This window comes from Sorex fumeus, unplaced genomic scaffold (genome assembly GCF_029834395.1).
Source record: "Sorex fumeus unplaced genomic scaffold, SorFum_2.1 ptg000050l, whole genome shotgun sequence".
Taxonomy (NCBI): domain Eukaryota; kingdom Metazoa; phylum Chordata; class Mammalia; order Eulipotyphla; family Soricidae; genus Sorex; species Sorex fumeus.
In genome coordinates, this window is record NW_026606107.1 from 12,901,078 (window position 1) to 12,918,158 (window position 17,081).

At 38.6% G+C, this 17,081-nt stretch overlaps 1 protein-coding gene across 1 annotated transcript in view; it reads left to right on the forward strand.

Annotated features, from left to right (window-relative positions):
* The first annotated feature begins 14,077 nt into the window (after positions 1 to 14,077).
* CHM (CHM Rab escort protein) overlaps positions 14,078 to 17,081 on the forward strand; it is a 196,058-nt gene continuing 193,054 nt past the window's right edge. The window contains exon 1 of the mRNA XM_056124100.1: positions 14,078 to 14,126. Within this exon, the coding sequence (XP_055980075.1) occupies positions 14,078 to 14,126 (49 nt within the window). The remainder of the gene's footprint in view (positions 14,127 to 17,081) is intronic.

Sequence of the window (17,081 nt, forward strand, 5' to 3'; positions counted from 1 at the left end):
AACCAGAGGACATTCCTACTAACAGGGACTGAATGTTCCCTCTTCACTACATCTCTGAACATACTGGTTGGTTCCAGTCTTTTCAGATATATGCCAATCTCACGGCTATGAGATAGTATTTGTTTTTAGTTGAATTTGACTAATTACAAGAGGCTACTAGCATATGCACACCAGCCACATATGTCTTCCATGGAGGATTGTCTGTTAATTTACTCTCCCCATTTTTGATGTGATTGTTGAATTTTTGTCAGACTTTGTGAGTGTTTTAATAGTTCTTTATGTGGTGTATCATGTGGATTTTTTTCTGACATTCACTAGGATGCCTTTAGTTTGTCCTGAGTTTTGTTTGCAATGAAATCTCTTTTCAACCTGATGTATTTTTTATTTTTGTTGCAGTTGCCTTTGCCTCTCGATTAAAATCACTGAAGACAGTTCTGAATTACATTTCCAAGAGAGATATGCCTATATTTTCCTCAATGTATTTTTGGCTCTGGTCTAATATTAAGTTCTGTAATCAACGTTGAGGTTTTTTTTGTGTCTGAGATATGTTTTAAGTTCTATTTTTATGCATAGACATTTTGTTTTTCCAGTAGCATTTGTTTGAGGCTTTTCCTCACTCCTCTTGATGCACCCAATTTCTTTGTCATAGATTTATGTATGTTTATAAACCTGGGTAGGTGACCCTGGATTCTCTAGTCTATTTGTTTGATATCAGTGTCTATTCCAGTTCCACGTGGTTTTAACTGTTATAACTTTATAGTATAATGTCGGTATATTCAATACTTCTTTTATTTTTTCTCTGACAAGGTGATTTTATTTGCTGTCCTGGATATTGAGAGGCTGTAATCCAGCATATGTGTCTAGAAATGAATGATATATTGGGCATATCATTATGAATGATATAGGCACAGGTGGGCCTTTGTGATCTTACCTTATGTGAGAACAGCAGTTATAAAACAACTAGTTACATAAGTAATTCATTGATTCCAATAGTTATAAATTCAAAAATGAAAGAGTATAGGGGTATAGAATGCCCAAAATGAAGACTCACTGAAGAATTGTTTACCAGAGTTTATCACTGTCACTGTCCTCCCGTTGTTCATTGATTTGCTCGAGCGGGCCCAGTAACATCTCCATTGTAGATTTTGTTGTTACTATGTTTGGCATATTGAATACATCACGGGTAGCTTGCCAGGCTCTGCCGTGTGGGTGAGATACTCCGGTCGCTTGCCGGGCTCTCCGGGAGGGGCAGAGGAATCGAACTTGGGTTGGCCATGTTGGCTGCGTGCAAGGCAAACGCCCTACCTCTGTGCTATCGTCCAGCCCGAATTCTCGCCTGCCTACCAGAGTGTATGATATTATAAATTAAAAATAATTTAAAAGGAATAAACTATGAGAAATGGAGAACAAAAATATACACCTAGGCATATGGAATAACATGCATAAAGTTGCTGAAGCAGGAAGGAACATAAGTCAATGTGGTGGAACTTTGAGGAGGATGAGCAGTATGTGATGAGACTGGAAAGCTGAGCCAGACATTTAATTTATTTATATTTTTATTTAAAAAATTATTTTATGTTTAATGTTATGTGTTTATTATGGTATTGACACCTATAAGTTTGGTGTACACATCGCCAAATCATCTAATATCAGTTCCCCACCAATGCCTTTGTGTCATATACAGTCCAGTAAATCATTTCTCCCACCTATATATTGCATAATCTGGTATTCTCACTTCTTTCCTCTGGTACTCAGGGTTTGTTATATATTGATATTATATATGCATTGTTTTAATTCCGTATACATCACAGATAACTGAGGCCAGTGGGTACTTTTCTATCTCTCTCTCTCTCTCTGGTTTATTTTGCTCATTAATATACCCTCTAATTATATCCCAAGTTACAGAAAACTGTGTGATTTCATTTTTTCTAATACATCATTCATAATTAATCTTTTTTATTTTTAAACTATATGTTAGGCAAAATGGTTGAAAAAGTGTTAAGGTATATGACATTGATGTACAAATTCATTGCACTCCACCACCAACAAAAATGCCTAAGACCAAAGAAGAAATACGAATGGTTAAAAGGCACATGAGAAAATGCTCTAGATCACTAATCATCAAGGAGATGCAGATCAAAACAACAATGAGATATCATCTCACACCACAGAGACTGGCCCACATCCAAAAGAACAAAAGCAAACTGTGTTGGCATGGATGTAGCGAGAAAGGGACTTTCCTTCACTGCTGGTGGGAATGCCAACTGGTTCAGCCCTTTTGGAAAATAGTATGGACGATTCTCAAAAAATTACAAATTGAGCTCCCATTTGACCCAGCAATACCATGACTGAAAATATATCCCGGCGAGGCAATAAAGTACAGTCAAAATGACATCCGCACTTCTATGTTCATTGCTGCACTATTCACAATAACCAAAATCTGGAAAAAACCCGAGTGCCTGAGAATAAATGACTGGTTAAAGAAACTTTAATACATCTAAACAATGGAGTACTATGCAGCTGTTAGAAAAGTTGAAGTCATGAAATTTACATAAAAGTGGTACTACATGGAAAGTATCATGCTAAGCGAAATGAGTCAGAAAGAGAGGGACAGACATAGAAAGATTGCATTCATCTGGGGAATATAAAGTAATAAATTGGGAGGCTAATTGGGTGCCTATATCATTTATAACAAGAATAGCCGAGATGAGTACCAGGAGGTTCACTCTATGACTTGGAGGCCAGCCGCACATGCTGAGGGAGAAGGCAGCTCAGATAGAGAGGGGAGCACCAAGTAAAGAGCGTTGGGATGAGAGGTGCATGCTGAAAATAGACTATAGACCAAATATCATAGCCACTCAATGCTTCTTTTGCAAACCACAGCACCCGAAAGGAGAGAGAGAACAAAAGGGCCACAGAGGTGGGATGGGATTGGGGGGTTGGGGGTGAGAGGAATGCTGGGAGCATTGGAGGTGGGGAATAAGCACCGGTGGAGGGATCGGTACTCAATCATTGTATAACTGAAACCCAAGGAGAAAAATTTGTAAGTCTACAACTGTACCTCATGGTATTTCACTAAAATTTTTTTTAAAACATGCCCAAGAGTTTCAACCACTGTCTACTGTACTTCTAGTCCAGTTTTCATCACTCCCTACTGGTTGTAAGTCCTTTGAAAGTCCAAGACCAAGAGGGATTGTCAATGTTTGAAACTATCTAATACATTTTTGTCTCTATATATTCCATAGGTAAGTAAAATCATCCAGTATTATTTTGCCCTCTAAACTATTTTGTGCTGTATAACTCCCTCCAATTCCATTCACAATGGAGAAATCTGAATGGTCTCATATCTTTTTATAGCCTTATAGTGTTTCATTAGAAATATATTCCACAACTATTTTATCTATTCATCTACAACTAGTCAATTGAGTTCTTTCCATATCCTGGCTATTATAAAAAGCACTGCCATGAACATAGGACTGCATATAATTTTTAAATTACGATTTTCATATTTAAGGGGTAAACGCCAAGGAGTGGAATTATTGGGCCCTATGAAAGCTATGCTTTAATTTTTTTTTTTGGTTTCCTCAGACTATATTCTCAGCTCTGTTCTTTGAACACAAAGAACATAGGTTCATTGCATTATGTTCCTTTAAGAACAACTTGTTCTTGAGGGAACATATGCATTACTTGGAATCAAACTGTAGTCTGCTTTGTGCATGACAAGTCCCTTAATGCCTCTACTATCTCTCTGGCCTCTAATTTTATCTATCTATCTATCTATCTATCTATCTATCTATCTATCTATTGGGGTACCAGTATTTATACTACTTTTAACTATACTTTTATTTCATACATCATTCCAAAACCACAGTCATCAACAGAGAGCCTGATTCGCACCACCAGTGTGCCAAGAGACCCTCCCAAACATCACTCCCGTGTGAACTCAGTTTTATAGACAAAATTATTAGTTCTAATGACTAAGATCATTTATTACTACCTTACTATTTTTCTTTTTTATCCTGGATATGGAAGAGATCCTTTAAAAATTTTTATTGTGTACTTGGTGACATATAAACACATATAGATGAATAGGGCTAAACTGAAATTCCACAAAACTTCAAATCAATAATATTTTTATATTAATTTTTAAAAAATGATATATATTTCTTTCTTTGTGCTATGAATAAAATTAATATTAAAAATTCTGTATTAATATATCTTACAATTTACGTGAAGTATATAAATCCTACAGATAAAAGCTTTGTAACTGTATCTCACGGTGATTCAATAAAAAATAAAGATTATTAAAATTTTAAGGGAAAATATGAATAGTCCTATAAAAGCATAAGAGTGTGTTTCATACTAAGAGAATATCCCCTTTATGTTATAAAATATTGTATATTTTATATGGGCTGGAGCGATAGCACAGCGAGTAGGGCGTTTGCCTTGCACGCAACCAATATGGCTGACCCGAGTTCGATTCCTCTGCCCCTCTCAGAGAGCGTGGCAAGCTACCGAGAGTATTGAGCCCACACAGCAGAGCCTGGCAAGCTACCCGTGATGTATTCGATATGCCAAACACAGTAACAACCAAGTCTCATGATGGAGATGTTACTGGGCCCGCTTGAGCAAATCGATGAACAACGGGAGGACCGTGACCGTGACCGTGATATTTTATATATATATAAGGGATGGAGCAATATAGTACAGTGACTAGTGTGATTGCCTTGCATGAGGGAGACCCAGATTATATTCTAGGCACCCCATATGGTATTACAAGACCACCAGCAGTGATTACTGAACTCAGAGACTGTATTAATCCCCGAGCACCACCAGGTATGGCCCCCAAACAAAAAATAAATAAATAACTATAAAAAACTCTTCTTAGCACTGGCATCGAGTAAGGTATTCACACATTACAATAATGTTAGTTTTCTAGAAGTTGAGAAAGTTTTGCTTTGAGTTTAAGAGATAGTACAGTGGGCAATGCACTTGTATTGCACATAGCTAACCAAGGTTCAATCCATGGACCCCCATACGGTCTAGTGATACCTGCTAGGAGTGATCCCTGAGTTCAGAGTCAGGAGCAAGCCCTGAGCACAGTCAGGAATGCCCAAAATCTCAGACCAGAAAAATTTTTTCATCTCTAAGTTGCTAAAATATGTTATATCTTTTCAATAATGAATCACTATTACATTTATATTGAATTTTTATATATGATCAATTGGTTTGTTAAACATCCAATTATTTAGTTTTGAGGCAATTTCCATATTGCTTGACATAGAAAATGAACCAGACAACATTGCTACCATCAGTGAATATGGTTCGTGTACAGATTTTGGAGTATTTTTAAGAGCAATGGGAAATAATGAAAGTTGTAGGAAGAGGATTACATGATAATATTTGAGGTTTAAAAAGTTTGCCTGGGTTGTAAAATAACCAATGTCAAATTCATGGATAAAGAAGTTTTGTTGTATAAACAAAAGGGAATAACTGCATCTGTAATAAAAGAAGAAATCATACAGTGTGCTGCATCTTAAATGGAATTGGAGAGTGACACATTAAATAAAATCAGAGTGAAAAGGAAAAATTCCACATGAAGTCAACTCACTCAACTGTGGTTTATAGAACAATAAGACAAAATGAAGGTGTTATACGATGGCAAATCCTTGGTCTTCAGTTATAGTACAGAGAAAGGCAAGAAATCGAGAATGGGGGAATGATTAGATGGACTTGAAGAAATATAGACATTGGTTAATGGTCTTGTACACTATAGTAGTTAATATTACAAATGAATTTGTATTGAAGTATTGTTCATGATAAGCAACATATGGAAATAACCTGAGTTTTCAAGAAAAGAGGACTGGGTAAAGAAATTATGTATAAACAATGGGATATTACTTGGCTTTAGAAAACACAAAATCACATATTTTGCTGTTATGTGGATAGGTATGTACAGTATTGTGGTGATGGTGTAGTCAGAAAGGGAGGAAAAGATACATAATGGTCTCACTCATATGTGGGATATAAAGAAACATAGTAAGGAAATAACAAATGCCCAAAGGCAAAAGAAACCGAGAACTGGTCTCCAGTAGGCAGCTTCTCACTGTGTGTGTGTGTGTGGGGGGGGGGGGGGGGGGGAAGACAGGACTCTGGAACAATGGTGAAGGAAAGCAGACACTTTGTTGGAGGTTGTGATGCTGGAATGTTTTGTGCTTGAATCTCTACCATTGTCAGTATTTTAAATCGTGGTGCTTAAAATAATAGTAGAAATTAAAAATAAATGAGTTTTCTAATGAAGTGGGGTAAGAAGGTAGTATGGGACATTAGGATATTGGTGGAAGGATGCTGATACTTGTGGTGGGTTTGAAGATGTATTAATTGTAAGCTAGACTCTCTACCACTTACAACATTTTAAATTATGGGCCTCAATAAAATAAATAAAAGAGAAAAGATTAAAACTTTTTCTGGTTGTTGATAGTGGATTCGAGAGAAGGAAACTTAAGAGTTTGTCAAGGTATGATCTAATGTGAGCTAGAAATTATGAGAATACTTGAGTATATTGTACATATGCGGTATACTTTTGAGATAAATAATATGTTTCTGATTAATTTATCTTTTCTTTTCTCTGTTGGGGTAGTGTCACAACTGGTGGATGTCAGGAATCTGTGCTCAAGGATCACTCCTGGCAGGGCTCAGGGATGTCATGCTGGGGATTGAACCCAGGTCAGTTGCCTGTAAGGCAAGGGCCCTACCTGCTGTATCATCACTCTGGCCCATCTGATAAACTAGTTTACGTCTGAAAGAGTTTTCACACTTTCACACATCTATCAAGTTTTTCTCTGTAGGATGACATTGCTTTGTCCTTTCTTCCTTGCCACAAGGAGCTTAGGTTTATCAGGTAACACCCATTAAAGTGCTCCCATTCTTTTGTTTATCTGTAACCAGTCTTTATGCTCTCTTCCCCAATCAGTTAATCAGCTTATTCCCCTAATCTGTTTCTGTTAATTTGTAAGGTCAGAACTTTCTAGGACACTGAACTTAGAGTGTAAGTTAATATTGCTGTTCTCCTCTCCTTATGTCTTTTGAATAGCTTACTTTAAGGCAATGTCCCTTTGTGTAGACACAAGAAGACAATTAATATTATTCTTTTGTAACTTGGGATTTAATTGGCTTTGAATATTATTCATTCCCGGGCATCTGCTTTCTCAACATAAGTTTCAGTTGCCCTCAGTTCCTAGCACTCCAAAAGCGTGTCCAAAGGAGGAACTTTAGGGAACCAGGGCAAGCTGTGAGCTACCCTGGCATTGAAATGGGCCAGGCCAAAGCACCATGTTTCTTAACTATAAGTTAAACACTTGATCATGGGCAAATGCTGTCATGATCCAAAAGTAATGATGAGACTAGGACCTTGCTAGAGATAGGAAAGACTACTCTGGCCTGAGCACTGTAGTCTGAGATCGAGATGACCCCAGGAGAGCAATTCTATAAGCTTAATGCATCTCTTACTGTGTCCATACAAAATGATTAATACTATGAATGCTTATGTGTTTGTTGGACAAGGAGAGAAGAAATTCACCCATGGGATTCTGCTCTTGCGTGGGTAGTCCTGTTGAAAGAGAATGTCCTAGAAGAAGCATCCACTGAGGGAAAGAACTTTACCCCTATTGATTGTGACCACACCTATGTGCAAGCCCCAAACCCTAGGTTTTGGGGATTTAACTAGGCAATAAGAGTGAGGTGGAGGATCCAGAGCCAAAAGGAGAAAGGGGTTCCAGATCGGGGGCCAGGAGAGAGAGAGAGAGAGAGAGAGAGAGAGAGAGGTGAATGAGTATGAGAATGGAATAAACATCATCTTATCAATCAACCGGCTTGGCCCTTATTTCATCCACCATCTGCCCTATGGCCTGGGCCGCCCTGGCTGGGGAAGCAGCACAGGCCCCCCAGAACCTGAGCGGCCAGGGGAAGAGTTGCCGGGGCCACCCTCTGGCTGTCCTCAGATTTTACATTACTCTTAAGTATTTTAAATATACTTGAGACATAGCAACAAAGAAGAAAACTGGCTGGAGGGCCCCACAGCTCCCGGAGTATGCTCCAGGTCCCAAACAGAGCCGATATCACTGGGAGGTCCCAGATGGGGTAGGTGCTGCCGTCCCGGCTTCTCCAGATGGAACCCCGGTGACCATGAGCTCTTACAAGCATAGCTCTGGCATATGGGTACCAGGACATTTTTTCCAAACCGCGTGGCCGGTTACGAGGCTGCACGACATCTCCATATATACAAAGTGATCAATGGAAAGTAAATCATCCAACATTTCTCCCTGAAAATCAGGCTTAACTCTTTTTCAAACCACAACACCCAAAAAGAGAGAGAGAACAAAGGGGAATGCCCTGCCACAGAGGCAGGGTGGGATGGGGGGATGGGGGTGGGAGGGATACTGGGATCCGTGGTGGTGGGAAATGGGTACTGGTGGAGGGATGGGTATTTGAAAAAAAAATTAAAAAATACACTTGAATTACTTATTTGCATTTAGTACCATTTATAAGGAATAAAAGCACAGACAAATGTTTTGATATGGGTTTGAAATAGATACAAGATTGCATATATATGTATATATATGCTGGATAAAGAAATTATGTATACACAATGGGATATTACTTAGCTTTTGAAGAAGCTATCTTATATATAGCTATTTTTATCCAGCTCTGACATACCATGATCTAGATCATTACAGGAGAAATTATATATATAAAGCATTGGATATGTTCAAAAGAAATGTTGAGTGAAAATGGTTAAGTATGACTCAAATGTAATGTGGATATTTTGCATGAATGAAACATGGTTTTGATCCTTGACACTATAGTAACAAACAAAATGTAAAGTATGGGATTGGGTATATACACCTGAACCTCAAAAGAGAAGATCACTATAGAAACCATTAAACTTTTGGTTTGTAAAAAGATCACTGATCACTTGACTCATCGATTTGCTCAAGCAGGCGCCAGTAATGTCTCCATTCATCCCTGTTGTGTGCTAGTGTAGCCCAATGGCATCTGCTCACTTCAGGAACATGAAGAGCCTCAAACTGTTCATTCGGGTTCTTGATGAAGAAGTCTGACCATCTCGTAGGTGGGTGGCCATGCATTCTTTTGAAGTCATGTGGAATCCAGTCAGTAACAGCTCAGTCCAGCGGTCGTCTTCAAATTGCATTACGTGTCCAGCCCATCTGATTTTCGATGCCTTGTCAAATGAGACAGCATCCCTGATTGTTGATCGTCAACGGAGGTTGGAACTCCGGATTCCATCTCTCAATTGAGTGAAGCGTGATACTCCAAGCATAACTCTTTAGATTCCTCTTTGGGAGACCCAAATAGCGTTCTTATCCTGTTTTTGTAGGACCCAGGTTTCAGAGGTGTATGTTAGTGCAGGAAGAATGGCAGAGTCGAAGAGATGTGCCTGGAGCCACAGTTTCTTTATCCTCTTAGATATTTTTCGACAATATTGAAGATGTTCCACGCTGCTCTCTTCCTTCTGTGCAGCTCAGGTTCCAGGTCGTTCATCATGTTGAGTTCTCGACCTAGGTACACATAACTGCTGCATTCGGAGATGTTCGTTCTGTTGATAGCAAATGGAATGTCAGGAACTAGTCCGTTTTTCATGAACATTGTCTTGGTGACATTCAGTTGCAGTCTGACCTTTCCAAACTCATGGTCGAAGTCGGCCAGCATTCTTGCCGCTTGGCTAATGTTTGGTGTTATTGGAACGATATCATCAGCAAAGCAGAGGTGGTGTAGTTGCCTGACCTGTCTATCTTCACTCTCATTCCTTCCCATTCCAGTCATCGCATGATATTCTTGAGGGTGCCACTTAAGAGTTTCGGTGAAATGGTATCACCCTGCCGAACCCCTCTCTTGACATTGATGATCACTTATTTGTAGAATGGTGAGATCCTGGTGGTGAATCTATAATACAGCTCACAGAGGATCCTGATCTATTGAGTTTGAATGTCCTGTTTGGCTAGGGCTTGGTGACCGCTTCCGTCTCAACAGAATCAAAGGCCTTCTTTAAATCGATGAACATTAGATAGAGCAGCTTCTTGAACTCCCAAGAAACCTAAATAAGTTTGGTCACTGTGTGGATATGGTCGATTGTGCTGAATTCTTTTCTGAACCTGGATTGCTCACATGATTGTCCTTCATCTAGTGTTCTGCCAATCCTATTCAGGATGAATCACGTGAACAGCTTGTAGACTTCAGACAACAGGCAGATCTGGCGATAGTTGCCATTGTTGTGTATGTCTCCCTTCTAGTACAGTAGAACAGTCCTGCTGGCTTGTCGTGAGCCTCAGGCAACCACAAGCTAATGTCTGAGCTCACAAAGCAGTGCTGAGAAGCAATAACGGAAGACCTCATAGAGAGAAGACCAGCAGTGTTAGCTGATGTGCCAGAAGCCAGGAAAAGTATTCGCAATGCCCGCCTATCCTTCACCAACTACAAGACCAAGATGACTGCCCTCCGATGTCCTGATGGAGCTATCACATCTTCCATAAGGGCAATGGGGAAGATTATCCATGACTTCTACTTGGATCTCTTCAATAGCCATTTCCACCTGCCCACATACTAAATTCCGCACTATGGATATGTTGTTCCCAACGTTCTCCATTCTGAAATTCGACATGCCATTTTGTCGGTAAAGAAGCGAACAGTACCCGGCCCAGACAAGGTCAGACCCGAACACCTGAAGAATCTGCCATCAATACTCATCAATCCACTGGTTCAGCTCTTCACATGCTACCTGTAAAAAGATAACATGTTATATAATTGGAATTAAGCAAAGATATTTAGGAAATCATGCTTTTTTCACTCAGGGAGTCATTAAGTTCAATATCAGTGTCACACTAGTAGGGTAATCAATTCTTGAGTACTCATAATCACATTTCTTTATGATTTATCCAAATAATATATATAAGATTTTAAAAGGTCTGTCTCTTATTATAATGATAGAATGGATTATAATTAAGCTAATTTATCCTATTTTACTCATGCTACCAACTTCAACAATAATATTTACTTTTCCAAATATCTACAAAGATTAATTTGAAAGAAAAATTTGTTTAAGTGTTTTCTCACCACAGAGCTTTTTTATATAATGTAGCAATCTTTTCTATGCTAAGGAGCATGTATGCTACCTTGATAGAAAGAATACTAAATATAAGCTGGCAGTTAATGATTTGAGTGTTATTCTTTGCATCTCCAGAAGAAGACATTTTAAATTCAGAACAAATTTCATAGAAAATTAGTATAATATAGTTTATACTTATACTATATATAATTGTTATATATAATCATATATAATTATATGATTATATATAATTATATATTATATATAATTATATATCAACGGGAGGGCCTTTTAAATCATATATATAATTGTCATATATATTATATATAATTGTTATATAAAGTATATAATTGTTTATTTTAACATCCTAGATGTAAAATACATGGATTCGTCATTTTTTTTAGTTATCCCAGTATTTTAATGAGTGTTTTGCTACCAAAAAGTACTCAACAACTATTTGAGAAAGACTAATGAATTATGGTTTCATGGTGATTTTTTTAGAAGATCTTAGTCTACAGAACGTGTCATACAGTCATATTGACAGGATAAACAGGATATACATACTTCTCTAAAGTAAGATATAAATTCTTTTATTTATCATGATTTTTAAATTTTAACATATGGATTTTCACTGAAGAAATTTTGAAAAAAATTGGTTTTGGATCCTGGGAAATGTATTTTCATTTCCACTTCTGGTGTTAAATTCTTGCAGATAAAGGGTCTGGCGTGATGTTATACTGGGTAGGGGCACTTGCCTTGTATGCGGTTGACCCAGGTTTGACATTTGAAATCCTGTATGGTCCCCTGAGACCACCAGGGCTAATTCCTGAGAACAGAGTTTTGAGTCATCCATGAGTATCATCAATGTGGCCCACAAAGAAAAAAAATTTTCAACAATAAGGTATTGAATGATAATACTCAAAAGTTTCCTTTTATACAAGTAAAATCAGATTGGATTACTGAATAAGGTAAAGGTAAAGGCCCTCCCATTGATCGTCGATTTGCTCGAGCGGGCCCAGTAACGTCTCCATTGGAGACTTTGTTGTTACTGTGTTTGGCATATCGAATACTCTCGGTAGCTTGCCGGGCTCTCCGAGAGGGGCGGAGGAATCGAACTCGGCTCGGCCATGTTGGCCGCTTGTAAGGCGAACGCCCTACCCACTGTGCTATCGCTCCAGCCCGGTTTACTGAATATTACAGGGAATAATTTTGCGGAACATACTAATCATAGAACCATAGCACAAAAGGATTATTTAACATAGCACAAAAGTCCACATAAGAAAATAACAAAACATAGGAAGCTGTTAATGATTATTATGAAATACAACACAAACTGCAAATTTAAACACAGCAAAATAAAGTTTCAAATAGTTTTCATGGAACTTAAATATGGTGACAGGCATATATAAAACATCTTCACAATATAAAACACATGACAATGGTAAAGCGTATCTAATTACAAAGGCAATTCAGTTCCTGCCTCTGTGTTTTTTACCTTTAGAGCAGTAAAACAAAGGTTAGTTCACCAAAGAGCTTTTGAATTCTCATTGTCTCCCAGGTTTAGGCTAGTGGCAAAAGGCAAAAGGCACAGTCCCTGACAAACAGGAATATATATAATTTATAACATTTTATACCAGAGTGTGCATTTTTGTGTGTATTTGAGAATATTTGTACTGCATATCATCCAATGTGCATACAAATGATTTCAGTACACTATGTCAAATTATGACAGTGTGGTAACACTACATAGAGAAATTTAACCCTCTGTAGGGATGAGATGACAGAAGGTGGTAGAAACCTAAGCTGAATCTTCGGGATTAATATTAGGTAGAGAAAAGGATGACCCATGTTATCCTGCAAAAACAACAGTACGTCCACAAATAGCTCTGAAACCACAAATAGCTCTGAAAATAGGTGGTATAAGAGGTCCATTGTTGTGTAAAATTTTTAAATTATTTTGAAACTGTTGTAAAATAACTAATGAATTTCTAGGATGAAAAAAGTACACTCTTAATTCTTGTGAACCTGCCCCATCTTTTTTGCTTTAGTATTGTCAAAAAGCAGAATATTTTAAGTAAAGTTGTGGGTGGGGATGGGATATTGCTGACTTTGAAAATTATTATGAGCCCTAGGTTAATGTTTTTTGTCCAGAGACAATGTAAATACCCTCCTCAAAAGGAATCATTTTAATTTAAAAGGACTTGATTATTTATACGGTAGACAGAAAACCATATTTAAAATTAATAACCATATTCAAATCAGTAAAAGTGTACGACACAAAAGTGCCGGTCTTTTTTTCCTTCTATGAAGCAAGACTACTTATTGTAAATACATATCGTCGGAGAGACTGTTCAGAATTAACTAGAACAAAGAAAGGCAGTCTAAGAGTCCCATTCCTATTTTGGGGCCTTCACTGGAGAGAGCTAGGGAAAAGATAGGGACCTCAGTTTGAAAGTGTCAAAAATTTGCCCTGGGCGACAAAATGAGAGCACAAAGCCGCTAGTGAAACAGTTGTTTAGGCTGGATAGAAAATTTGGAGCTCCAGTGGCGTAATCAGTTAGGGCGTGGTACTTACACGGCAGCACGTGCAGAAAATTTTTTCGTTCACAGAGCATCCCCTTTTCAAATTTCATTATCTTCCTGGTCTAATAATTTTAACGGGGTACCCAGTACTTCCCACATTCATCTTTGCTGTCAAAATGAAAATCATACACAGTTTTTTAAACTCAAGTCTCCAACAAAATGCGTCAGCGTGCTTAGCCTGGAAAATAAACTGAATTTTGAAGGTTCACGTAAGTATTTAAAACGTAATGCTGTAGAGAGGCCCCGGCGGTCCTGGCACGGAAAAACTACAATACCCAGAATTCATTGTTCACCGTCTTCCTTCTACCAAGGTAATCGCTAACTTGATCAGATTGCCACAAGCGGCGGTCACATGACACGCTTCCTGTCAAGATGGCGGATAATCTCCCTTCGGAGTTTGATGTGATCGTAATAGGGACGGGTATGTGTGGTTGTGCTATTCTCCGGAGAAAAAATAGGAAGTCTGATTGCTGCTTTGTCAGTGGCGTGGGTTTGTGAGACATGGTGAGGGGCGACCTTACGAGAGAGGAGGGGAAGGAAGCGAGGTTGTCGAGTCAGCGCTGGACTTGGCAGCGCGGAGCAAAGGCTCGGCCTCCTGGTGCTTTATGCCTTTGGGGTAGGGGTTGATCGGCTCGATTCTTGAGGTTCGTCGCCGAGGGTGATTAGTATAACTTCTTTAAAGGGAGGCGGGTTTGCAGTGCCAAGGAGAATGTGCGGTTGGGGTTTTACCCATGAGACGCTTTTTCAAAGTGGTAGTACCCCATCATTTTGTCTCGCGGTTTCTTAGGAATTTTGTAAATGTTATTCTAGGTGGCATATAGGGCTGAGACAGATTAATCCTGTTTTGAAAGAAGAATACGCAGTTATTGCTCATGTTTGTGTATATTAAGGAGGAGCAGAGAAAGACTCTTTTCTGTTGGAAAGAAGGTAGTGATTCTTTTGTGCTGGAGAAGCCCAAGGTTTATTTTATTTGGTGATGAAGCTTTTGGTGCTGATAGGAATCATTTTGCTTTCGACTATCCCCCGTACACCTACAATAAAATAAGCTAGCCAGTGATCACGCTTTGATGAGTTCCAGTTAAGGTGTGTCTCCTGTTTTCCCGAGGTTTATTTCTCATGTATTGGACGAAATCAGAAACTCGTCGCTCCTCCCCGCCAATTTCTAGTGGACAGATTATACATACTGCAGGTGGCAGACGATTTAGCAGGCGTTGGTGCTTTGTTTTTCTTAACAGTGTAAAGATTGGGCTTAAAAATGGGCACAATAGGTTTCTGAGTGAGGTTTTCTCCTCTTTGCAAAATGTGTAGGTTGAGTAAGTGAAAATCCAAAGTAGGATTATTCTGATTTTATGTAATTTGGACTAAAATACTATTGATTATAGAAATCAAACCTTGAATTTGCTTCATCAGCTGCATTTCTGACAGTGTTGACTGCAAAATGGAAATAATTAACATGCATGCCCAAAAGTAATAGCTAATTTGGGTCAAAGAAAGGAGAATGATTCTGTTATTGTTTGCTGTTTGAGTTAACATCTGGTAAAGTGTATTTTTTGAGTAGTATTTAGATGAAAATTTAGTGTTTCTAAATTGCATTTCTGAAAAATAAAAAGAGGCTGGGACGATGTTACAGTAGGTAAAGCAAGCGATGGTACAGCGGGTAGCACAGCTGACCCTGTTTAATCCTCGGTATTCCACATTGTCCCCCAAACTTGTCAGGAGGGATCCTTGAACGTAAAGCCAGGTGTAAACCCTGAACACCGCTGGGTGTGGTCCCCAAACAACAACAACCAAGAAGAGTAGATAGTCTTTCTAGAGCAAATACTTTCTTGTTAACATTTCTAAATTCCTATGTATTGACTGAAGAATCCAAGACTCAGCACATTTCTGATGTGACACACCTAGTTAAGCCTCAAAACTAAGATTCAGAACATCTGATTGAGAGAATCCTCACTACATTTTGTTTTTCTGTCCTTAAATCCTCATTCTCAGATTCGTGTCTGAATAGGAGATAGTCAGTTTACTGGGGAAATTTGAATTTGAGGTACTAACTTACCTTATGTTTGATAAGTTGTTTAACCTTTTGGAAGCCTTCTTCTTACACTGATAATACTTCACTCCTCCAAGGATTATGAGATGATATTTGATGTTTCAGTATTTGATCATTTGATAAGCCTGGATTTTGGTGATAATAATTTTTTTTTGCTTTTTTGGGTCACACCCTGCGATGCTCAGGGATCATTCCTGACTCTGTGCTCAGGAATTACTCCTGCCTTTGCACGGGGGACCGATGCCGGGGATCGAATGCAGGTCAGCTGTGTGCAAAGCAAATGCCCTTTCCGCTGTGCTATCGCTCTGGCCCTGGTGATGATAATTTTTTGTGCTGTTACTACTTTTCACTTTAACATATGATTTTATTTTGAGTGTTTTCCCTTACTGTCCCTGCTAGTTTTTGAAGCACCGTAGTGACTGCATTTAATTAAAAGGAAATGTTATTTCTTGTAGTAAAAAGGTCAAATAACCATTTTCATAGATTTTCGAAATTGTTGATTTAATTATTTTTCACTTTTTGAGTTACACGTGGTGGTGTTTAGAGATTATTCTCTGTTTGTATAGGGAGTTGCACATGGTGGTCCCTGTGGGACCATGGCTGTTTAGGGATTTAGCCAAGGCTTACTGCATGCACAGTATGCATTTGTTACTTTTACTCTGCGCTGTCTCTCTGACCCTAACCAAATTATTTCTTAAAATTGATATATGATTATTTGATATAGTATTAACATTAATGTTTTATGCATAAGATATTTCTTCTCCACATCTAACCTCAGACTTCAAAATTCCTTCACTTCTGTCCTCAAATTCTGTTCTCCCATTTCTTCCTTAGCAGATTCGTTTCTATAGGAAGAATATCAGGGTTTATTTTCATTGGCTATTGTTTACTTCTTTATTTTTTTTATACTGCACATGTTTGTGGGGACATTAAACAATACAATATTAACTGTATTGTTGCTGGAGTGATAGCATAGTGGTAAGGCATTTGCCTTGCACGCAGCCAGCCCGGCCGAGCTGGGTTCAATTCCTTCGCCCCTCATGGAGAACCCAGCAAGCTACCGAGTATCTCGCCCACACAGCAAAGCCTGGCAAGCTACCTGTGACGTGTTCAATATGCCAAACACAGTAACAAGAAGTCTCAAAATGAGACATTACTGGGCCCACTCAAGCAAAATTGATGAACAACGGGAGGACAATTAACTGTATGAAGAACTGTAAGGTAAAGGTAAAGGTAAAGGCCCTCCCGTTGATCGTCGATTTGCTCGAGCGGGCCCAGTAACGTCTCCATTGGAGACTTTGTTGTTACTGTGTTTGGCATATCGAATAT